Genomic DNA, 26151 nt, shown 5'->3' with positions numbered 1-26151 from the left:
TTATTTTACACATATAACAGGCCTCCAATAACAGCCATATAGACAAATAAACAATAAAAATATGGCACAGACTTTCTGCCTAGTACAGCAACTAAAATAGCTTTGTTCTTCTCCAAGATTCTCCCACCCAGCAGCACAAATTAGCTAGACTAAACCATCCAAATCTAAAAAACTTGACAAAGAGACTAAACAATAATAAGAAAAATTAGGGAGAAAGTTTCATAGTAGGTTTAACCCACGTAAAAACAAGTTTTACCTCCACATGTTACCTCAAAATACTCATAACAAAATTTATAAAAATAAACATTAACGAAGTTAACTTTATACTATATATATATCCAAGACAAAAATGAATCAGTACTTCTACGTAATTTATAATCTAATATCAGAATCATGTGTTAAGATATAAAAAGTACTTATCATAATGTAAGAAAATTAATTTCTTAATGGGAACATTTGCTATGACAGTTTATAAATAGAGCCTAAAAAAATACCTCAAAATATAAAGACTCAGAATTTGAGTCGCCTCTATGAGATTGACTGGTGTTTAACTGCTTATTATCTTGTCTCTTTTGCAAATTCTGTCTTCTTTCTGAGGAAGTACTATGTCCTCGGCATCTGAATCCAACCTAAGTAAGCCCCAGAAGGAAAAAATATATGTCTTATTATTTTAAGTGAACATTTACCTGAAATATAACACACAGAAAAGTACACAAAAGTAACTCAATGAATTTTCATAAAGTGCATGATTTATTATAAAATTTACATAATTTATTTTGACAAAATATTAAAATGCGATAATGCAAGTTAGATTCCCCCCCCCCCCCCATACATGAATGCTGATCAGCTTTATTTATAATAGCTAAACACTGGAAAAACCCAGATGTCCTTGATTGGGAGAACAGTTAAACTCACTGTGGTACATCCACACTACAAAGCAAAACTCAGCCACCAAAAGGAACAAACGATTGACATACTCAATTATCTGGATGAATCTCCAGAGAATCACACAAGTGAAAAATCCAATCCTAAAAGGACTATATGAGTTCACTTATAAACATTCTTGAAATGACAAATTATAGAAAGTGGGAAACAGATCAGTGGATTCTAGGGGTTAACAAGAGGCTGGTAGGGAAGGTAACAGGAGTGTGGCTACAAAAAGGAAAAACATGAGGGAACCTTGCAGTAACAGATCTGTTCTGTATCTTGACTATATCAATATCAATATCCAGGTTGTGAGAATGGACTACAGTTTTGCAATATGTTATCATGGGGACAAAGTGCACATTACCTTTTTATTAAACTATGATAAGTCTTCTAATATCTGTGGTTTTATTAAAAAAGAAAGAAACAATTCCTAGGAAAGGTTAAAAATTAAAACCCTTATTTACAAGAAAATAGATTTAGGAGAATAAAATTTTCCTTCAATGCATAAATCATCATCCCATTAACAAATCTGTGAAATGTTCAACTGTCATAAAAGCAAGATTAAGAATCTTAAGACAGGGGCGCCTGGGTGGCGCAGTCGGTTAAGCGTCCGGCTTCAGCCAGGTCACGATCTCGCGGTCCGTGAGTTCGAGCCCCGTGTCAGGCTCTGGGCTGATGGCTCAGAGCCTGGAGCCTGTTTCCGATTCTGTGTCTCCCTCTCTCTCTGCCCCTCCCCCGTTCATGCTCTGTCTCTCTGTCCCAAAAATAAATAAACATTGAAAAAAAAAAATTAAAAAAAAAAAAAAAAAAGAATCTTAAGACATTTCAAGCCCCACCCCCCCTTATGCCAATGCAGCCAACATGAAATGCATCTCTTAACCAGGACACTTAGAAGATGTGAGAAGTATCTTCATTACCAGTTACCAAAAATTCTAACAATAAACAGAAAATGAAGCAGATCTGGACCAGAAGGTACTAATATACAGGCTTTGGATGATGAAATCAAAGTATGCACACAAAGACCTGGAACCACCTAGAAATTCCCATGCTATGCAACTGGTCTAAAAAGACTTGCTGATAAATGGATTTTTTTTTTTTTTTTTTTTTTTTTTTTTTTAAGAAACTGAATTTTTAAAGGCGGCTGGGTGGTTCAGTCGGTTAAGCGCCCAACTCTTGCTTTCAGCTCAGGTCATGATCTCACGGTTGATAAGATCGAGCCCATGTCAGACTCCAGGCTGACAGAACTGAGCCTCCATGGAATTCTCTCTCTCCCTCTCTCTCTGCCCCTTCCCACTCTCTCTCTTGTATGCATGCATGCTCTCTGAATAAAAGAAAGGAAAAAAGAAAAGGAAAGAAGGAAGGAAAGAAAGAAGGAAAGAAAGAAAGAAGGAAAGAAGGAAGGAAGGAAGGAAGGAAGGAAGGAAGGAAGGAAGGAAGGAAGAAAGAAAGAAAGAAAGAAAGAAAGAAAGAAAGAAAGAAAGAAAGAAAGAAATTTTTATACTCTTTTGCGAGGTAGGCTGCATGACAGAATAAGCCAGAAGACAGTCATACTGCAAATTTAATTCTTCTACTCAACTACATCCTATAAATATCTCTTAAGAAACTGGATAATTTTCCAGATACCCAAAAGTTTCTCAATTTCAAATATTCACCTCATTTTAAAACAGGCTCATAAACTTGGACAGAGAAATGGACAGAGGCATACATAAGCAATGAAACAAATCTCAGTAAAATCTTAGCTAGCATATAAGCTGGTCGCTACATGAATGTTTTCTGTAAAATTACTTCAACTTTACTATTTAGAAATTTTCAGAAAATATTTCAAAAATTGGTTCACGAAAAGCAGCTCATACAATACTAGTAAAACAAATGCAATTTATAATGTCTAGGTAAAAAAGAAACAACTTAATTCAAAAGTTATTAACATGTAAGTAAGTGCTAAGACTCAAGCCCCAAAACAGGGATGACTAAAACGCAAGAGATTAATTCTTGAGCACAACTTTTCTTTCTCTGGACAGTCACTATCACAAAAAAGTAAACGCAAACCTGCCCTCCAAAGGCATTAAAATTGTATCAGAAATAAGCCCTATTGTAAAGCAGTTAAGTATATATGCATTAATGTTGCTGCAAACACTAAAACAATTTTTTTTTTTTTTAATTTTAGAGAGAGAGCAAGAACATGCAAGTGGGAGAGAGGGAGAGAGAAAGAGAATCTTAAGCAGGCTCCACACTCTGTGCAGAGCCTGACATGGGGCTCAATCCCATGATGCTGGGATCATGACCCAAGCCAAAATCAAGAGTTGGATACTCAACTGACTGAGCCACCCAGAAGGCCCTAAAGATGAACTTCTTAATGCTATTTAAAACATAAACTTGTGGGGGTGCCTGGGTGGCTCAGTCGGTTGGGCGTCCGACTTCGGCTCAGGTCATGATCGTGCGATCCGTAAGTTCAAGCCCTGCGTCGGGTTCTGTGCTGGCAGCTCAGAGCCTGGAGCCTGTTTCAGATTCTGTGTCTCCCTCTCTCTCTGACCTTCGCCTGTTCATGCTCTGTCTCTGTCTCAAAAATTAATAAATGTTAAAATAAATAAATAAATAAATAAATAAAATAAAACATAAACTTGTGTATGGCAATAATAATGAGCAAAGTCAACAATGAAAATGAAAACCTAGCAAAATATTTGCAACTCACATTACGAACTGAAGGCTCCTAAAATTTTTTAAATTTGGTAAGAGCTTGATCAAATAGATTTAAAAAAAAATTTTTTTTATGTTTATTTATTTCCAAGGCAGAGAGAGACAGAGCATGAGTGGGGGAGGGGCAGAGAGAGAGGGAGACACAGAATCTGAAGCAGGCTCCAGGCTCTGAGCTCTCAGGACAGCCTGACGTAGGGCTTGAACTCACAAACCATGAGATCATGACCTGAGCCAAAGTCGGTCGCTCAACCGACTGAGCCACCCAGGTGCCCCTGATCAAATTGATTTTAAAAATGTACCAAAAGGGAAAAAAATAGATCAAGATACAAAAAAGAAAAAAGGAGGGGGGGGGGGGGGGGGAGAACAAAAGATATGACCAAACAAGTTCACAAAAAAAATACAAAGAGCTGATAAACATATGGAAAGATGCTCAATATTAATATACCATTCTCAACTAACTGGCATAAATCCAAAATCCTGAAAACATACACTCTCTAAAGCTATATGGAAAAAGGCACTCTCTACATTATTGTCAAGGCTTAAATGGTATCAAATAACAGAAGTGATTTAACCTTTTCACCCATCAGTCCCTTATCCAGGAATTTATTTTGCTGCTATACACACACATTTCTAAATGATACTGTAGCATGTCTATACCAGCAATAATTTACAAACAACTCAAGTGTCCATTAATAGGAAGACTACAGAAACTAACAAGGATATATCCATACTTCAAACAGGAGTTTTTTTATAAGTGTGGAAGTCCTCTATGTAATAATATGGAAATGTCTCCAAGACACATTGTTAAGTGATAAAAACAGCACAGAACAAACAGAGTGGGAAAAACATGAGATACATAATTATATTTACATATAATGACATGAAAATATACAAAAAAAAACCCTAATTGAAAGGAAATTATAGGGAAGAGAAGACAAGGGAAGACAGGGTGAAAAGGAGTTTTTTTTCATTGTATAATCTTTTTCATGTCTTCTATTTTTCAACCAACTCACAAAATAAGACTTTTTTTTTTTTTAATTTTTAGATTCTATCCATTGTTTAAAATTAAGATTACACTGAGGTCCTTGGGCGACTCAGTCAGTTAAGCGTCCGACTTCAGCTCAGGTCATGATCTCGCGGTTCGTGAGTTCAAACCCCACGTCGGGCTCTGTGCTGACAGCTCAGAGCCTGGAGCCTGCTATGAGTTCTGTGTCTCCCTCTCTCCCTGCCCCTCCCCTATTCCTGTGCAGGCGCACATGCTCTCTCTCTCTCTCTCTCAAAAATAAATATTAAAAACAATTTTTAAATCAAATTATTAAAGTAAGGTTACATCAGAATACAGAAAGAATCTGTTCAAATGTTAAAACACTGGTAAAAATATTAAAAAAGTTAAAATAGCATGGTACAGGTACCAAAATCTGATAAATGTAACAAACAGCCCAGAAACAGCACCTAAAACATAAGAAATTAGCAAATGAGTAAAAGCGTAGAACAAATCAGAGAAAAGAATAGATTAAAATTTTACAACTGGTTACTCTGAAAATTGACACCATTATTATATCATGCATCCAAATAAATCTCAGATAAAAAGGTCTTGCAACATTATGCTACAAAAAAAATAGAAAATATAAGTGAATTATTTATTTCACTTCTAAGCGACTTTTTAAGCCTGTAAACAATCAGAAATCACAAAAGGGGAATATATTTTAACAGAAAAAAATTATCCTGAATATTACAAAACAAATACAAACTTAAAAAAAATTTTTTTTTAATGGTTATCTATTTTTGAGAGAAAAAGAGACAGAGCAGGAGCAAGGGAGGGGCAGAGAGAGGCAGACACGAAATCCATAGCAGGCTCTAGGCTCCAGCACAGAGCCCAATGTGGGGCTGGAACTCACGAACCGCAAGATCACGACCTGAGTCAAAGTCGGACACTTAACTGGCTGACCCACACAGGTGCCCCACAGATACATACTTAAGAATAGGTCTAATAACCTATCAGAAGTAGGAAACACATTGCTCAACATCTGGCTTCAGTTCTTCTGGAATGAAGAGAAATGCAAAATAAACAAAACCTAACAGACTGCATATATGTATTTGCATTATTTTTTTATTGTTCTTTTACTATTCTTCACCACACTGGTATTATTACCTCCCCTCCAGTGGGCTATGGATACCAAAAGTAATAGTCTAGTAAGTTACAATTTGAACATAAAATGTCAGCACTTAACTACCATTTTATAGATTTTATCTCATCTACATAAACAATTCTTGTTTTAGCTCTTTTGTTTCTAATCAAATAAAGCTAGACTGTCTCACATGCCTGCCACAAACAACAGTGACTCCTAACCACAGAGACAAGGGTATTATTCTGCTTGTTTTCCTGACATTAGGGTGCATATGAAGCACTTCATTTCAGCAAATGAGCAGGCAAGTATTTGGTCTACTTAATCCGTTAGTAACTTACTCTTATTTCAGTTCATCCACAGATCTATTCATAGGATACTCATAGTGCCTTAACTAGATTTAAGGAATCCAGGAAGTCTATCTACAAATTGAAAAAGAAAAATGCTGACCAACAAACAACTCCCTGATTTCACATACAACCAACGCAGGAAGACAGTTCCTGAAAATCCGTGGCAGTACGTAACGTGCTCTGCTGTACTCCAGGTAGATATTGTTCTCCCACATCACAGCATGAGGCGGCTATCTCTATGGCACTAGAACAAGCACAGAGCGTGTAGCTTGTGGTGTTCATGGTCAAGTAAAGCCGTATGAACAAGACCACAGTTCTAAAGTTCAAATAATCAATATTTATGGCATTAAATGCTTTTAAATTTTTTATATGGGTAAAAAAGTCATGGCAGATGAAGCATGCCTAGAAGATATTCATTCTCCTTTAAAGATATGAAATATACAAATATATTTCTTAAATACAGTTAAGTACAAAATGGAACATATAACTATATACATGCCACTTAGAGTCAACATTTTGCCATTTTGTTTCATTACTTAAGTATTAATTTTATTAGCTAAGCCATTTTAAAGTTAGATATCATGATATTTTACTATTACTATAATTCAACACACAACTCCAAAAATTAAGGACACTGCTCTTCAAGACCACTATACCATTTACAATAATTCATCTCACACTAATCAAATTTCTCCAACCTAACTGAAATTACCTGTGAATTATTTCTTTGTTCAGTCTGCCTTCCACCTCTAGAAAATGTCTGATTTTTTTCCATCCAAGGTTTTTTCTGAGTTGCCTGGCAAGTTACATTGGACCAATTTACACCACCTGTAACCAATAAGATTTAAAAAAAGTATTTATTTATGAAAAATGCCAAAACGTAAATTATCCCTTAACTTCATGTATTGAAATTCAGTCACTATAAACTAATACTGGAAATTTCTCTACAAACTTTAAGTGGTATTCCAGTTCTTAGTAATACAATTGCCATCTCGCAGAATACCTCTGGCTGACATTTTCTCAATTTTCATCTGTACTTTCAAAGTAATGTGAATCTCTCTGGAAGTTTACTAAATTTTTTTTTTTTTTTTTTTTTTTTTTTTTTTTTTGCAACATCTGTACTTTCAAAGTTATGTGAATCTCTCTGGAAGATTTCTAATATTTTTGTAGCATCAGCAAGCTTCATGCTTAAAAGCAAAACTTTGACATGGATAAAGAAGAAAGTATAGCAAAAACACTATGCAAAAAATAAGTACCTGTACATATAGATGATTCCGCATGCTAAAAATAAAAACAAAAAAGACAATTATTTTCTGCTTAAGAGTCAACACCATATGCCTTGCAAAATGTTTCATAACTTAGTCTAGTGTAAAGCATGCTTATCATAATCTTAGAAAAAATATTTATCCATAAATATTATTCATATTAATATACAGAATACATTTTGATCCATTCTATTACTATAGGAATTGTTAATGAAAATAGATACTTAATCTTTAGCGAGGATACAAAGATATTGACATAGATGACTGATAAAGAAATCAAAGCAGTGTTACATACATTCATGGTGCTAGAATCCGGATTTCTCAAAGCCCCTGCAGCAGGCTGGTTGTTACTGTGTTTGGGACTGCAGTAGCCACTATCACTGTCAATGTCGGCTTCACTAGCCCCCTGCTCACTAGAGGATTCGGCAGTGGGATGGGATGCTCTTCTCCTCCTGCCTTTGGACTTCCAGAGCATTGTGGCAGAGCTCTCCGAGAGAGATTTGTTAGCAATATCTGACGGGAAATCTATAAAGCAAGGAAGGTGTGACATCTCTTTGTGAGGATCAAGTTGATAAATTCTTGTTAAATTATCATTAAGGTCATAAGAAAATGAAGGTATCTAACTTGGTAAATGGAGGAAAAAAGCAAAACCTTTTTTGAAAAGCTCAAAAGATACAATGTTCCAGACAAGTTGGTTTACGACATGCATATATTATGAAAAGAGAATAAAGTAGTTGCAGAAATATTAAAACAAACCACCAGTACCCACTTAAGAAAAATAACATCACCAATCGTTTTGAAGTCCACTGCATGCCCCCACCAACACTGCATCTTCTTCCTCCCCCAGGGTTACATTTGGAATTCTGGATTTACCACTTCCTCACTTTTTAATATAGCTTTTTCATGGATTTTTACACTCCTACAACATAAATCATGTGATTTTGCACTTTCAGCTTTATAAAAATGAAATTATACTGTCCATTTTCTTTTGCGATTTGCTTCCCAGTCCTGCCCCATTCCCCAACATTAGTTTAGACGTTCCGATGCATGTGGCTGTAATTTATTAATATCATTAAAATCTAGGATGCCCGTGTATGAATATACCATACCATATATTACTTATTCTTTGTACCAGTGATGGGATACTTGGGCTGTTCTGGGGTTTTGCATTATTGAGTAATACTGCTGTAACCATTCTTTTTTTTTTTAATGTTTATTTATCTTTTAGGGGTGGGGTGGTTAGAGAGGCTCTACACTGTCAGTGCAGAGCCTGATGTGGAATTCCAACTCACGAACCTGTGAGATGATGACCTGAGCCAAAATCAAGATGCTCAACCTACTGAGCCACCCAGGTGCCCTGTGCTGTAACCATTTTTATACATATATTTGAATGTGTTTGTGTGAATATGGAAGTTTTTTTACAGTAAATACTGCCAGGCCTTATGGGATACACATATTCAACTTTACTTTGTAATGCCAAATCATTTTCAGTCACACTGTTGAAACAGTTTACAGCCCAACAGCAGGATATAAATATCCACAATGATTCACATATTCACAAATACTTGATACTATCTTCTAGGCCATAATTTTTGCTGTTAGATATAGAGAGACAGCTCACTGTGGGTTTTTCATTCGTATTTTTTTGCCTAATAATGAGGTTTGATATCTTTTCTCATGCTTTTAGCCACTAATTTTTTCCCTTCTGTGAAATACCTAATTTTACTTTTGAACTGTTTGACTTCTACCAATTTTTCTAGTGAGTTGTCTCTTATTTTGTATTTCACAAATTGTAATCAAAAGACATTATTAAAAAAAACCTTCTACAATTTCCTCCCAACCCAACAAATAACAATTTTCCTTTTTCCACATTTCTGCCTATAATTTTTACAAAGCATCAATACAATTATATGAGTTGTGCTATTTAATATTACACATACGTTCTTCATAATTATAATGTAAGAAGGCTCCATATTATTCCAGAGTGGATGTCCTGCACTTCTATTGACTTGTTGCCTGTTACTAAACATTAGGAAGCTTTCAGTGTGCTACTGAAATTTGGATCTTTCATCAAACAGTCCCTTTTCTTTTTAGGGAAATACATCCATTTTGGATACATTCATAGGAGAGGAACAATTGGGTCAAAGGAAAAATTCCTACAGTCCTGCCAAATTGTTTCATCCCCCTGGTACTGTGTCCCAAGGGTCCTGAGAGTAATGTGGGATCATTTTCTTATTGTTCATACGAATTTTTTATGTCTTCATACTAATACTCTGTCACTTACAGGCATGGTAAAAATCTTTTCCAGTTTTGTGGCTAATTCTTTCACTCACTTTTGACAGAATTTATTTCAGAATTAGTTCCCTTCCTGCTGTCATAAAGATATCTGCCTGTATTTTCTTCTACTGTGGTTTCCCATTTGTCATTAATCCACCTGAAGTAGATTTGCATGGGCTGTACGTTATCTGTAATGCTATCTCTGTCATTTTCCATATGTGTTTCCACATACATATGACTGTTTCTGGGTCCCCTGTTCTAATTTTCATAGGCTATATTTTGCATACTGTATTTTTTTATAACGATTTAAGATAACGTAATAGGTCTTGATATTTAGAAGAAAAGTTCTTTTCTTCTCAGATGATCCTTTTAGAATTAGTCTGTCAAATTTCCCAAAATTTCCTATTGAGATTTTGATTAGAACTATACTGCTAGCTTCACAACCATCATCCTGACTGGAGCCATGGAGAAAGTCGGGTTATTGTCTCCATATCATTCCCCACTTAAAAACCTTTGATGACTTCTTATTGCATTCACAACAAGATCGAAATCACATAACCTGACTTATGAGCCCTAAATCATCTGGCCTCTCTCTAACTCTCCAGCCTCAGCTCATGAGTTGTCATTCATTCATTTATTCTTTTATACTTATTAATTCTTTCACTCACTTAGCAATTATGTGTTGACCACTGTCCTGGGATTTAAGTGAATAACACAAACTAAAATTATTGCTTTCTTGGGAGTTTATATTCTATCAGTACTCTAGAGTGATCTGGCAATGGGACACAAATAATAAACAGGATGAAAAAAGAAAATTAAAAAAAAAATAACTACACAGAATCTACAGACTGACTTAGGCAAAAATGACATTTGCAGTGTCAAATCATCCTATATGAACAGGTTGCTTTTTTTAAATGTCCTATTATAAAGTTATAATTTTCTGCATAAATTTACATTCCCACTAACAGTATATAAGAATTCTTTTTTCTTCACATCTTCAGGTGCACTAGTTATTTGTCTTTTTGATTCTAGCCACTCTGACAAGTGTAAGGTGATATCTTGCTGTGGTTTTGATTTGCATTTCCCTGATGATTAGTGATGCTGAGCATCTTTTCATGTGTCTATGGGCCATTTGTATATCTTTGTTTTTGCTTTGTTCTTTATTTTGGTTTGGGTTTTTTGGGGGGGTTGTTTTGTGGTTTTGGGGGGTTATGAGGTTTTTTGTTTTGTTTTTTTTTTATTTTAGAGAGAGAGGGGCAAGCAGGGGAGAGGGGAAAAGGAGGGAGGGAGGGAGGGAGGGAGGGAGGGAGAGAGAGGAGAGAGGAGAGAGAATCTTAAGCAGGCTCCACATTCAGCAAGGAGCCCAATGTGGGGCTTGATCCCATAACCCTGAGATCGTGACCTCAGCCAAAATCAAGGATCGCATGCTCAACTAAGACACCCAGGCACCCCTATATCTTCTTTGGAAAAATGTCCATTCAGGTCTTCTGGTCCACTTAAGTCAATTATCTGGGGTTTTGTTTCATTTTGTTTTGGTATTGAGCAAATATTTGGGATATTAGTCCCTACTGGATATATCATTTGCGAATATCTTCTCCCATTCAGTAGATTGCTTTTTGTTTTACTAATGGGTCATCTTTTCATTTTCTAATTCTTATGCTTCAGAATACTGTCTTTGTGGTCACTTAATGAGCAAACTAAAGAAGTAAGGACTTTTAAAGCAGTCCCAGTGTTAAAAGCAGGTAGAAGTCCTTCTGACTAGGGACAACTGCAACATAGAAAGCTGTGTAATATGTTACATTGTGTTCCTTTTCTAAAGCCACTCCAAGCATTTGTTAGTCTGTTAATCTCACTGCTTTATGAGCTACAAACTACATACAATGACTGTACTACCAATAAGATTGCTTTTTAACGGATTCCCAGATCCTTTCTGACTCCTAAGAGATCTAAGCAATTGTAAAAAAATAACTGAACTCATATCTAAAGAAAAGGTACAGCCCAAATGAAAGAAAGTATGCACAGGGTGCCTGGGTGGCTCAGACAGTTAAGCGACCAACTCTTGATTATGGCTCAGGTCATAATCCCACAGTTAGTTCATGAGTTTGAGCCCCGAGTTGGGCTCTGTGCTGACAGAGCAGAACCTGCCTGGGATTCTCTCTCTCTCTCTCTCTCTCTCTCTCTCTCTCTCTCTCTCTCTCTCTCTCCTTCTCTCTCTGCCCTTTCCCTGCATACAAACATACATAAATTTGCATATAAATTTATTTTAAGCCAGACCAAATTGCACAGATGTGGAGATTATAGAGGTGTAAAAAGTAAATGTGCCTTTGAATAGATCTAATTCTTGGTCTTGGATCATTAACAAGAATTTTTACTAGTGTCAAAGACAATGGGTGAGAAGAGATAGTTATCTACTCTATAGCTATTAAGCTAAGATCAAAGATACAAATTGGAATTTAATGATATAAACTAGAAAATAGCTAGAATATTATAAGACTATTACTTTTATCTCTTACCAGGATAAAGCTTTCTTAATGTTTATTTAGTCCTCTAAAAAACCCTGGACAAAATGATTTCCAACTAGCTCAAAATTTTTATTTGCTTGACAGGATACAGGTGCCAGTCACAGGTTTGGTTCAGATCTATGCTAAAATATGGCACAGAAAACTTGCCAAGTTCTTCCTATAAAGATACTACACAATATTAGAATATTTTATAAAGGGTTTTAACCTAGTTATAAAAAAAAAACATACAATTTTGACCTCTGCCAAAATGAGTCCTCAAATTCCCACAATGTCTGCAAAATTCTATCTCTGATTTCTGAAATGCTCCACTACTCTAAGGGAATAAGGACACCTCAAACCCTACTCAAAATTGCACCTTAGCCAGGAAGCAAGTTGACAGAACATTACAAAGATGGACTGCTTTTATCCTTGCTAGAGAATTTCACAAAGTGGCAGGATAAATGGATGAAAGTCTAGAATCCTGAGAAGTGGTACAGTCCATAATTATAAAGTCAATACATGACAACAGATAAAAATCAGTGATGTATATGTAAGAACCCTTGCCTTACCAGTTTGCTGTGAAGCATCTACCAGAAGCACAATTTTTGATCGATTATCAGGACCTGCTGCATTTGTCTCTTTCTGAGTAGCTACGTTTTTCACCAGTGGCCTTTTGCTTTTTATGTGCTGTTGTAAAAGCTGTTGCTGATTTAAGCACCAAAAAAAAAAAATAAAAATAATAATTTAAAATCCTACTCAATGTACTAAATAAACAGTATAAAATACATACCCACTATATAACACACCTAAATGTATGTTCTAAATTAGTGGCTCCCAACCCATGGGGAAAAAGAGGGTTACCGTGTTAGGAATTCATGAAATGATCTGTAGCTAATCATAATATATTAAATAAGGTATTGTACACACAATTTAATACTGTTTTTCAAATAATCGTTAACACTATGACTAATAAATTATTAATTCATTTTTAACTGTTACTTGCACTTTACATTTTCTCAATCAGTAATAAATAATAGGAATATAATATCATATAACGGGCTGTAAGTTTTTATTTAGAAGGGTAACAGAAAGGGTAGTAGCTTATCCAAGGGATAAATTTTACTTTCATGATAGCAAAAAAGTACAAAAATAATTTCTGCTTTAGAGCTTAAAAAGAAAATATAAAAAGGCTGATCCTTTCCTTCACTTTTTTAATCTGACTATTCATCACTTAGGTGTGATTTATATAATAGAACTCTGAATTTAACTTCCTAAATTCAAGTGCTAGAAATGTAATTTGAGAAATTATGTTTCTTCAACATCTAAAAGTTATATACTACTATTTTATTTTACATTCTTCAGAATTCCCAAAAGTATTTCCCTTGACCCAGTATTTCCATGAACAAAGACTAAAAGCTTTTTAAAGGAACCTCTGCTGCATGTTTGTATTTTAATGTGTGAAAAGTATGGCAGAGGACAGCAAAGACTTTTCACTGAAGAAGCTGGTCTAATGGAATCTAGGAAAGCATCAACTCCTTAATGAAACAGTCGTAAGATGCATGTAAGAAATCACTCTGCCTTCGATTAGCTAAAAAGTGCTGAGAAGAAACATGGTTTTTCTTATTTGCTTTGATATTAAGGCCTCAATATAAAGGTAACCTTTTAGTTAAGGAACAGTTACCTACAATAAACCTTAAATCTCCTGTGTTTTCAAGATCTTCATGTCTCCCTCATTTTTTTGTTTTTAATTTAGTCAAAAGGATGATCTTGACTAAGAGTGGCTTCACACATTTATCTATCATTTTCTTCAGCTCTAGGAGACCCTGTGTTCGATAACATAGCAAAGCAACACTTGAATAACAAAGTGCTATTGCTACTAAAAATTCACAGAATGGAAACAATGAAGTTGAAGGGATTTAATAGTATCTGATAACCAGACAGTATCATCTGATTTCTGAAGACTGAAATATATGAAGTGCATTAGTCATTCAATACCACTAGCATAGGATCCAAACTAACCACTTAGAAACACCGGTGGCACTATGCAATTTTATCACTAAATTAAAATAATTTGGAAATATTTGTGTATTATAATTATTTACAACTCTCTGAAGGAACCTGAAGATAACTGTAAATCATATCATCAATTAAGAATAAGGCACAATAAAAAACAGGAAAAATTATAAATGCTCTACCCTTGACTATTTTATATTAGTGAATGAAATGTTTTAGAGTAAATTCGGCATTAAAGGCAATAAAAGTAGCAATTACTTACATTATTATTAACAACAGAAATATCAAACATAAAAGCCAATCAAAAGAAGTCACTTACTTTTGGTACAACTGGTCCTCTGTTACCATTTCTGCTTCGATGACTAGACAATGGGAAGACTTGTCCAAGCTGATTTGGACGCTCAGGGCATTCTGTGGTTATGGTATTTACAGTATTTGCAGCCTGAAAGGTGTTGGAGTAAGGTGTAGGAAAAGGATGATAGAATCCCATAACTTGGGCACATGGTGCTGGCATCAGCTGATAATATGTATACTCTGTAGAAACAGGTGGCTGAGCAGATATAATGGGGTAGGCAAGGTATGGTCCAGCAGGATTTGGATTGGGCTGTTGCCATCGCATATCATTGTTATACAATGGAAACTGTCTGTTAAAATCAAATGAAAACAGAACACATCTATTGACAAGTCTAAAAGTAACACTAAAGCACAATCTATTTAATTTGCTTTAAAAAAAAAGGTATAGAACAGTGGCCTCATAATAAAAAAGATAAAATTACCATCTTATAAATTTCTTTGCTGTAATTACAGATTTTTAAGTATGTGTAATAACAACTTAAATGACAGTATAAAGGAATTCAACCTGATAGTGTTATTGCATTCCAAAATTTTAAAACTACATACCGTTCTTATTTATAAGTCAACCCCCTCAAGGTATTTCTGCCTAGAAGTTAAATACCTAGCCACTGTATCTGCCAACAAAGGCGGTCCAAATTTCCCATCCAATGCTAACTATGACAGCCTTCTGCAAAAAGCAGAGTAAGGTGATCATGACAGTGAGTGATCTGATTCTTCCACCTCTCATTCTTCAGCTCAGTACCTGGCCTCCTACTCCTCTTCCATACTGCCCCAACCATTTGGCCAAGTCAAGCTCTTCTCCAGGCTTCCCCCAGTGGCAATGGAAGCAGGTTTCAGGTCCAAGGGAGAGAAAAGAAGAGGCAAGCCTGTCCATTGCCATCTTATCCCTAACATTAGAGCTTTCTCTAGTGCAATTCCTACAAAGCATCAGCAAGATTCTTCATTTCTCAGCAGTTCTTACAGAAGATTGCTGAAGAATGAGGGGTCATGGGGGAGGTGGAGCATTGAGCTTTTCCTCACTACTCCCACAACAAAGTGCAATGGATAAATGTTCACTGCCATAATTTAAAAAATATTTTTAAATAATCTGCTGGCTTATTTACTCATGAATTCTCAAAGATTATTTGGTACAGTAAGAAAAATTAATCATACTTTACATTTGGCCATTTTATCAAATGCAAAAATAGCACTATTACATTTGGCTTATAAGTCACTTCGAACACAGCCCAATATAGGTCAAAATTTTGTGATATAATGCTAACTTCAATTGAAAAGGATCCCCTACTCTTTGTCCAATCCCCAATACTATAATTTTAGAGATTATTAACTGGAATATTTAATAATATCTGATACAATAGTTCTTGGTCTCATATCTCTCACATTCGGAATATCTGAAAGAATGTGCCCTGACACATTAGTGTGCCACATGATGGCTTAAAGAGGTCTAGATTGCCTTTGCCTTCAGGGTGGTGGGACAGAGGCTAGAGCCCAGCTACCCCATCATCCATTGATCCCAGAATGCTAGAGATGCCTAATTTTCTATGTGTGATATTACTCGAAAGAGGCTGAAAGTACTTTTAGACAACAACAAAATGAACTACACCAATGAAGTACTAATCACTCAGTCTAAACAAGGTTAAAAAGGCTATCATGACTATAACAAGTTACACCCTAACCACTAGGTCACACATTATCTGAATTGCAAGCATTCTGCTAAATCACCCTGTGACTATAGCACAGAAGCTAAATTTAAACTAGAATCAGAGCCTAGAAATATATGTTAACCATAAAAGCTTCAATGTTAAGGACTATCCCTTGGTATTTTCTTCTCATGCCAGACTGTCCTGGAAATTGTGATTAGATACCTAATCTTAAAAAAAGGGTTTCTGCTCATCTCTTTCTGAAAAATTCTTCCTCCCTTTGTACCAATTTATTTCAAACTAACTTTAATGACTTATTATTGAAGATATGCCCAAAAAACTCCATTCCCTCTTAGAAAGACTGAGAAAACAATCTATGTTAATAATTTTCAAATTTCTACATCATTTGGTTTTATTTACTTCTCTTAAAAAAGAGAAACGGCTAACGTTTAAAAGGCACCAAAGGTGGGGTGCCTGGCTGGCTCCAGTTGGTGAGGCATGGAAGTCTTAACCTTGGCCTTGTAAATTTGAGCCCCAGGATGGGTGTAAAGATTACTAAAAAATAATAATACTAAACCTAAAAAAAAAAAAATAGAAAAGGGAAAAATTAAAAAGTATGCCTCTCCAACTGCTGTATTTCCCTACCCACCCCCATGAAAAAGAAAATAATAATAAACAAATTACCTATTGGACTGGTTTTCCTGCACAAATGGATAACAAGTAATCAGGTAGCTTGGAATTGGAGTTGGTTCTACACCAGAAACATTTCCATTATCATTTGGAAGTGCCATAGGGATCATAAATGTATCAGGATTTTTCTTCTGAGGAATAAATGGCTCTACCTCAGCTGACAGCTTGACATTCTTCAAAAAGAAAGTAAAACACACTATTAATACATGAGCAAAAAACTTAATACTAATTCACGATTTAACAATAGAAGACTCAGTGTTTACAAACAGTAATTAGATCTCCTCAGTATTTACAAAACATCCAAAGGAACAGCGATGTCAAATTAAAATAACCAAATATGGTAGGCAAAGATATCAAATAAAACAGGAGAAAACATATCAAAAGTTGCTGCATTTTAATGAAATCATTTCTTACATAACCAAAGCTGTTAAAACAATAAAGAGTGTAAGGCAGTCAGACTTGAGTCCAAAAATAAGGCTGACAGTAAGAAAACTAGCTCTTCAGACAAAACAACATGCTTTTAACTAATTTTGTTGAGGGGAAAAATCATTAAACAGAGTTCTGAAGATAATCACCTTATACTTGTTTGAATAGTCTAAAAAATAGACTATTTCTGTCCATTTTAGGAAATTAGATTAGTATGGTTTAATTAAAAAAGAAGGAAAGTATCTACAATTAATGAAAAAAATACTTAACATAAGTGCAAAAAACTTTTCACAGTTAAACTGAGAGAAAAAGAATGAGTATTTCAGTTTTCCAGTAGATAACTTGAGTAAACTGAAGGAATCCAGAACTCCCATTTTAGCTTATTTTGTATCTTTTTTTTTTAAATTTTTTTAATTTATATCCAACTTAGTTCATATATAGTGCAACAATGATTTCAGGAGTAGATTCCTTAATGCCCCTTACCCATTTAGCCCATCCCCCCTCCCACAACCCCTCCAGTAACCCTCTGTCTGTTCTCCATATTTAAGAGTCTCTTCTGTTTTGTCCCCCTCCCTGTTTTTACATTATTTTTGTTTTCCTTCCCTTATATTCATCTGTTTTGTCTCTTAAAGTCCTCATATGAGTGAAGTCATATGATACAGGTCCTTCTCTGACTAATCTCACTTAGCATAATACCCTCCAGTTCTATCCACATAGTTGCAAATGGCCAGATTTCATTCTTTTTGATTGCCAAGTAATACTCCACTGTATATATATACACACATCTTCTTTATCCATTCATCCACTGGTGGACATCTGGGCTCTTTCCATACTTTGGCTATTGTTGATGGTGCTGCTATAAACAATGGGATACATATGTCCCTTCGAAAGAACACACCTGTATCCCTTGGATAAATACCTAGTAATGCAATTGCTGGACCGTAGGGTAGTTCTAATTTCAATTTTTTGAGAACCTCCATACTGTTTTCCAGAGTGGCTGCACCAGCTTGCATTCCCATGTAACGTTTCTTATAAAAAAATCTACAGAAACTTATAAGATACATTTTAAAAACTCAAGTATTTTAGGAGGAATATGTGGGTGACAAAACTATAAAGACAAATAAATAAGATCCGCTAAGGTGAAGTTAGGAATTACTCATATGAAATTACTCCTATGAAAGGGAGTTGTGATCACAGGAGGCACTAGAGAGCTTCTGAGTGCCTGGCAAAGCTCTATATCCTCACTTGGGTGATAATTACCAGGCATTCACTTTATATATAATTCATTAAGCCGTACATTGTTTTTATGCAGTTTTCCTTCTGTATTTAACAATTTTTTAATTATAAAAAGAAAAAAAATCTATAAGCACATTCTGCAAAAGTAGAATGTTAAAAACCACATAAATATTACAATCTAAAAAGATACCAAATCTTTAAGAAACCAGTAAGTGAAATGCAATCCAATGTTTCAAGCACTGAAATCAATTACAAAGCAACAGTCCTAACTAGAACTTTTTCCCAACAAACCCACTAGGGTGGAATTTATTGGAAGCTCTGAGCAAGGCAGAGCTCCTAGAATAAATTTCAGGCATGTTTCTCACAAAAGAAATCAGTAACAAATCCAAGAAAATCTGAAGACAAAATCTGAAGACTTGATATGCTCCATAGAATAGGCAACTTTTCTTCAAAAAAAAAATTCTCTAAAAAGAATCCCCTAGAAATATTCAGAATGCTTGTAAAAAAAGGTGGAGAGGAAGAAGCAATCTGAACTATTTACAGCAGTATTAACTCAATAACCTTCCTACCTGATTTAACTTTAAGATCTACTTTTATAGTATTAACCAAATCCGAAATAGAGACAGAACTTGCACTACAAATACAGTATCTATGAGCTGAAGCTGTTTTCTTGAATTTCAATATTGGAAGCAAAAACTCCTTCAAATGCTTAAATAGCCTAAGTCACTAATTTTCACTGTGATAATCATCAGAATTCAAAAATTATTCATGTAAGGTATAAAATATCAATGTAATAAATGGGCCGAAAATGGGGGGGAAAGCTGATTTTCAACAATAAGGCACAGATAATGGAAACCTGCTTTATATAGTTCATGCATAGGCATAAAAAGAGGGAAAACTTAAATCACATTTTAAGGACACTAAAAATGTAATTTTTAGGATTTCTTTGAAAAATCAAAAAGTCCTTTGAACATATAACTCTCTGAACAATTTTATAAATCTGTATTAGAAGGCATTAAGACTCTTTTTAAAAACAAGGAACATGATTACATAAAATTTCTATATGAAAAAGACAAAATACTAATAGAAAGAAGTAAGATAATTTAAAGATCGCCAAGTTTCCTGACACCTCCTGCCAAAGACCAACCCATAAAGTACACTGTTAATAACAAATTCAAATTCTTGCTTGTCAAAAGTTGCAACAAGTTTTTATACTTAGTGTCATTTTACTTTATAAGAGTTTTATCAACTTATCAACCCGCTTTCCAAAATGTGGCATGTATAACTTATAACTGGTATCTGTACATATACACCGCATATACCCTTAAATGTTAAAGTTTGCAATGATTTCTAGTCTCAGTCCAATGCTAATATCAGAGTTCAACAATAAAACTCACAAACACTGAAGTGATCCTTTGTTTTTAGCAAAAAAGAAAAGCTGCTGTAGTCAACAGCTGCACAAACAGAAGATGTCACTAGTAGGAACAGACTGGCAAACTTTTTCCTATAGTTACAACTCTGTATGGTCTTAAAAATTGTTTGTTGTGACTTTGGGGACTTCAGTATCATACACTAAAATGAAGCATCTGCTATTCTCAGTCCTAAAAAGTAATGTTATGATCCCGAACTCCTCTTAAATTCCACATAATAACGTCCATATAGGCAATATGTTAAGTAAGCAACAAATTCTGGCAGTATTTCAATTATGTTAGTATAAAAATCAAAGAAAAATGTCCTACATGGTGGACAACAAAACATTATGAAAAAATGAAAAAAAAAAACGAAACTACTTCATATAATGATATTCCTCAGTTTGAATTTGTTTTTTAGTCTTTATTTTTCAAAGATCTATCTTTTAGAAATCAGAAATTTTATAACAGGGAGTTGTCTCCTTAAAGTAAATATAAATATAAAATAAGTTTAAACCACACAAAGTCTATTCCTGTACTACTATTTGCTTTAAAAAAATATCTACATAAGTAAAATTATCTTTATCTTTCAGAAGTTATTTCAGAATTTTCCAAATTAATGAAAAATCATAATAATCCCAGAAAACTGTACGGGTGGGGGGGGGGGAGGGGAAACTTAGGCAGTTTCACATTCCTTTTAAATTTAGCATATATTAAAACAAATGTCAATAATAAAACTTCTTTGATGTGAATAATCTAGAAAACTCAAGAATTTATCAGAACATGAAACTATAAAAACCTTCTTTAAAAGAGTATATTAAGCAAACACATTCAAATCAATGACAGCCTATATAAATTCAACAAATATGCATGGGGTACATGTTCTGGAAAGAGCACTGTAGTAGACTGGTTTAGGGGAAAGCGGCAAACATTACTACGAAGCACACAACAGCAGGAAATGCACACTAAACTCCTCTGAGAACCTCCAGAAGAGAGCATATATTTTTCCAAGATTAAGCAATAGAAAAAAAACACCCACTTAGAATCAAAACTGAAGTAGAACACAATAAGGCACTCTCCCACAGTGAACTTTCAGAATTTTACACCTACAGAAAAAATATGATCATGGAAACCCTCTGCATCCTTTCTATGTTAAGGTAAAAACATGACATAGCAAACATTAAGATATTTTACATCTCATGGCTAAAGAAAAACATCTTCTAAAGGAAAAAATGACTAATGCTTAAGAGATACCTGCTGGCTGTATTGTTTCTGATTGGAATGGTTTATATGGAAAGTAAACACTTGCCAAATTAATTGCAGTAGTTATAAACAAAAGTTTTGCAAGACTCAAGAAAATATTGAGAAAAAAATCAAAATATTTAACTTAGATGGCTCACTTGATTTACTATTCATACCTTTTCATCTTTTCGTAAAATAGACCACACCTAATCCTATTAAAACATGACAGTACTTTCCGAAAAACCAGCTTTCTAAATTTAATACTGGTTTTTGATTATCTAACTTATTAATTTCTGGTTTTATATTTCTTCTTCTCTCTTGCTTTGATAGGGTTTTCTTGCTACATCTAGTCCTGAATGCTTAATTTTATTTACCTTTTAAAATGTTTAATAATGAAAGCATTTATGACTATGCATTTGCCTCAGAGTATAGCTTCAGCCATATCCCATAGGTTTTTATATGTAGTATTTTACTACTTTTTCAATAATCCATAATTCTACTTTTTTATTTCCTCTTTGATTTAAGGGCTTAAGGAAAAATGTCTTTAAATTTCTAAAGGTCATTTTCACTAAATGAGCATTATTCTTTCTGACTACAAAAGTATTATTTTTAAAATCTGTTAAGACATATCATTTACTGATATTCATAAAGGCCAACTACAAGTATTACTGAATAATGTTTTATAGTAACTTATTTAGAATACATCTAGTTTACAATGCAGATACTATTTGAAGTTTATTATTTAAAGGAAAGAATTACAAGCCAGATGATTTTGTATCTTTATCCATGAACAGCATTTTGCATGAAGTCATATATATTTGCTACATGTTTGCTTTTCTAAGAGTTAAAGACATTGGTGATCAATAGTTTTGTAAATTCTTATAAAAGAACTCATCTAATGTTAATGTACTAAAAATTAAGCCAATGTTTGAATTATTTGATAATACAAAAGAAACTGCAAACTTCAAATGTTCTGTCTCTTCTAAGCCCAGAAGAATGTTTCCTAAATGTTTCCTAAAAACAGAAACATTAAGCCTTTATAAACAAACGAACTCCATCATTTATTCCTCACATCCCTTTACACCAACTTTTTTTTAAGGACCAAAAAAATTATTTTTTGGTATCATATGTGCATATTATAGCATATAATGCATTATGCCAACTAATAATGCATTATGCCAACCATAATATTATTATACCAACCATAATAATGCATTATACCAACTAGTATCTGTTCTTAGAACACCTAACTCTGGCAGTTAAAGTTAAGCTACTAGTTTTGACTTAACACAGTCTTTTTATAAAACAGTACTTCTAATATCCTCTTCTGATTATAACATTCTTTCAAATAGTCACTTTTGCAATTAAGACTATTATCTAGCATGCATTCCCAGTAACTTACTTATTATAATCTTGATCAATATAGATACAATTTGTTCTTTTATATCAAGATTTTATTTTATTTTTTTTAAAAAGACGTAATTTAAGATGCCTGGGTGGCTCAGTTGGTTAAGCGTCCACCTCTTGATTTTGGCTCAGGTCATGATATCACTGCTCATGAGATAGAGCCCTGTGTTGGGCTCTGTGCTGACAGCATGGAGCCTGCCTGGGATTCTTTCTCTCTCCCTCTCTCTCCGCCTCTCCCTTGCTCATGCTCTCTCTCTCAAAATAAATAAACATAAAAAAAATAAATAAATAAAAATAAAATTTTAAAAACGGTAATTCAAGTACAGCAACGTGAATGGCTTCAGGCAAAACATACTTTTTTTTTTTTTTTTTTTAAGTTACACTTGTAGGGGTGCCTGGGTAGCTCAGTGGGTTAAGCATCCGACTTCAGCTCAGGTCATGATCTCACAGTTTGTGAGTTTGAGCCCCACGTCGGGCTCTGGGCTGACCACTCAGAGCCTAAAGCCTGCTTTGGATTCTGTGTCTCCTTCGCTTTCTGCCCCTCCCCTGCTCACACACACACAGGTTCTTGCGCAGGCAGGCTGTCTCTCTCAAAAATAAACATTAAAAAAAAAAATTTAAAACTATACTTGTGCAATACTCCAAGGACTTCAATTAGGTTAACATGAAATGCTCAGTTTACACAAAGTACTGTTTTTTAAAAACCAAATTTCTATGAATCGCTAACTTCTACAGTATTATAATAAGTCTTAACGCTATAGGCATTCCCAAAAATTCAAAATATAAACTAACACTGGTTTCAAATGAAAAAGCAAACAAACATTTTGTGAGGGGAAAATGTAAATTCACCCATCACATATATTTTTAGTGACTTTTACCATCTAAATTCACTTCTTTAGTAAAAATATAAAAGTATATTCCACATAACCTGAAAAAGTCATTACATTACTTCATGGTATAGTGAAAACAATCAAGAACTCCACAAAGTTATAAATAACTAACTGAAACTTGGGGAAATAAATATCTGAAACCTGAACAAAGTAAAATAAAATAAATATCTGAAACTTGGAAAAAAAAAAAAAGAAAACTTCACAAAGCTGAGAAGTCTCAGTTCTAGCCCCTAATCTACCATTAAGTTAATGGTTGTTAGCCTTTTTTCAGTGATTGATTCCTTTGAGAATATGATGAAAATAATGGAGACTTGCCCCAGAAAAATGCTAATATAAAATGAAGCACACTCCTTCCAGGTCATCCATGGACCCCTGAATTAACTGCTTACAGCCTGAACAAAGCAAAGTAGCATCACTTTTCTGTGTCTGTTTCCTGTGAGTACGTAGCACGCGGGAATACGGAGTGGTTAGAATTATTCTCTTACTTCAAGTTTAGGCTGGGGACGAGGCAGGAGGTACCAGAGGTAAAAAAGGAATTCTTCAACGGAAAACCTATGTTCACGATTTCTTTATACTCCTTAGATTTCTACAAGGTTTTAATAGGTTGTGGACTTTGGAAAGATGTAGGATGAAAGAGGAATAGGTTCTCTAGGTTAAATAATTTGCTCATAGCACTTGCTGTTAAGATAATCACACACAAACAGCTTTGCTAAATAGTTAATTACATTTCCTCTAAGATGAAAGGAACCATAAGTATACATATGGCAGCATTACTGGTTACGGTTCTGGCATCATGATGAAGGACCAAGAGTTTAACCTTTTCATTAGTGACACACATACAAGAAAAGCATTCAAGAAAATTTCCTATTCAATTGTCAGGCTTTGAAATCAAAGGCATTTCTGATAGATGCCTTAAAAAAATATTTTTCATTAAATTGGATATAGGCTATACATAGAATACTCTGGGTCACAGCAAAGCCAAGAAGTTCCCATCAATTTTGCTTTGGTAAGTCCAGGTATTATTTCATAAAAATCATTTGTGTTTTCAAACTCATATTTTCATAATGCTTTAATTTAAGCTTTTGTAAAAACAAATATACACAACTAGGAATCTGCCTGCAAAAAGAGGCCGATTTCAAAATCAAAACTGCCTTTGACTAGCTACAGATATACAGCAATTTGTGAAATCTTGTCTCATTTATTCAGATACTAATTATCTATTTGTAAAATAATTATGCAAATCACTAATCTCTTCTTCCTTCATCTATTTGCCTAGCTCATCACTGGGCAAAGCCCTCAACTGATGAGAATGCATAGTGAATAAACTTCGATTTCATCAAATTAAGTCGTTTCATAAAGGTCTCAAGGATGGAAAATACTAGCATCCTTGGGGGGAAAATTATTATTTTGGATTATTTACACTGTCATCATCCCTGCCTTCCAGCAACTACTCGCACGGACAATCAAGAATTTAACGCATTTAAAAACAAAATAGAATACTAATTGAACAACTCCGTGAATATGAAAACGGGCTCGGAAATGAATTCACACTTCGGATCAAACATTCTTAAAAAATAAGCTCAATTTTTAAAAAATACTAATGTTTGCAAGATAAATGGACAGAAAGGCAGGGAAAAACCATAATATTTCATATCTTAAAGGAAACACCTCCCTAAGACCACGACGAGAAACAATGTTTTGCTCAATGGAACGTAGCTCTAAAAAGCCCGTAACTCCCCTGCATCTGTAGTTATCACACATTCTCTGACAAGTCTTTCCGGGTGAGAAGCCTTCGAAAGCTTTTCCACCTTGAAAATACATTCCAGAACTGAAGGGTGGGGGGAGAATTACTCCTTGGAAGTTATAAACCCTCCTCTCAGGAGAGCCCTGACAACTTGGGAGTCTTCAGGCCCTTTCCACCAAACCACGGAGGAGGGGCAAAAACGAATCCCCAGCCCTGACGGAAGGGGGTAACCAGGGCTGAAAAAGCCCCCGAGCCCGAGGCAGCATCTGGAACAATGCTGGAGTGGGGCGCCGCCAGGCTCTCAGGCGAGGGGAGTCTGCACCCGCAGGAACTCGAGGGCTCCAGCCGTCCGGGCCCAGGCTCAGAGACCAGGGCCCGCCGGGGAGGAAGCGGCGACCCCCAGCACCCGGCCGGGCCTGCCGCCCGAGCCCTCGTACCTGGTCAGCGGGGGCTCGGTCCATGGCGCCTGCAGCCGCAACGGGCCCGCGTTAGTCGGTGTGGAGAGCGCCTCGGGCCGCTTTCTCCATGGCCCCCCGCTCGACTCGAGACCGGGTTCAGGACCTCCGCCCCTATCTGGCTGGCCCCGACGCAGAGTCCGGCTACGCCACTGGCCGAGGAGGTGGCTCCAGCTCCAGGAGATGGAGGAGGCGGTGGCAGCTTCGGGGAGGGATCATCTGGGACGGAAGCCGAGGAGGGCCTAAATAGGCGGAGGAGTAGTTGAAAATGGCGACACGCGGAAGGGCAAGGAGGGGGAGGGGCCGCGACGGGGCGTGGGCGGAGCGACTGCCAAAGGCCTGAGCTGGTGATGGCCGGAGCCTGGGCTGACTGACCCGCAGGCTGAGGCCAGGTGGAGATTCCTGAGAGCAGGTGCCCCAGACTACTCTGCGCTTTGAGCCAGACTTCACCTCTGGACTGTTAAACTGGAGGAGTGTCGGGCCACTTGGGACCTAGGCCACCCGG

The 26151-nt window shown here is 35.5% G+C and overlaps 1 protein-coding gene across 2 annotated transcripts in view; it reads right to left on the bottom strand.

Moving 5' to 3' along the window:
- SECISBP2L (SECIS binding protein 2 like) overlaps positions 1–25872 on the bottom strand; it is a 65621-nt gene extending 39749 nt beyond the window's left edge. The window contains exons 1-8 of one of the 2 annotated variants that reach the window (XM_003987157.6): positions 25629–25871; positions 16832–17010; positions 14473–14797; positions 12710–12845; positions 7658–7887; positions 7354–7378; positions 6810–6925; positions 495–629 (exon numbers count right to left, since the gene is read on the bottom strand). In XM_003987157.6, coding sequence (XP_003987206.1) covers positions 495–629; positions 6810–6925; positions 7354–7378; positions 7658–7887; positions 12710–12845; positions 14473–14797; positions 16832–17010; positions 25629–25652 — 1170 coding nt within the window. In that variant the 5' untranslated portion in view covers positions 25653–25871. Of the gene's footprint in view, positions 1–494; positions 630–6809; positions 6926–7353; positions 7379–7657; positions 7888–12709; positions 12846–14472; positions 14798–16831; positions 17011–25628 lie in introns of both variants that reach the window. The other variant, XM_019832463.3, reaches the window with a different exon arrangement.
- Positions 25873–26151: the final 279 nt, after the last annotated feature.

This window comes from Felis catus, chromosome B3, assembly GCF_018350175.1.
Source record: "Felis catus isolate Fca126 chromosome B3, F.catus_Fca126_mat1.0, whole genome shotgun sequence".
Taxonomy (NCBI): domain Eukaryota; kingdom Metazoa; phylum Chordata; class Mammalia; order Carnivora; family Felidae; genus Felis; species Felis catus.
The sequence above is the reverse complement of the archived record's forward strand: the minus strand, read 5'-3'. Positions and strand labels throughout refer to the sequence as shown.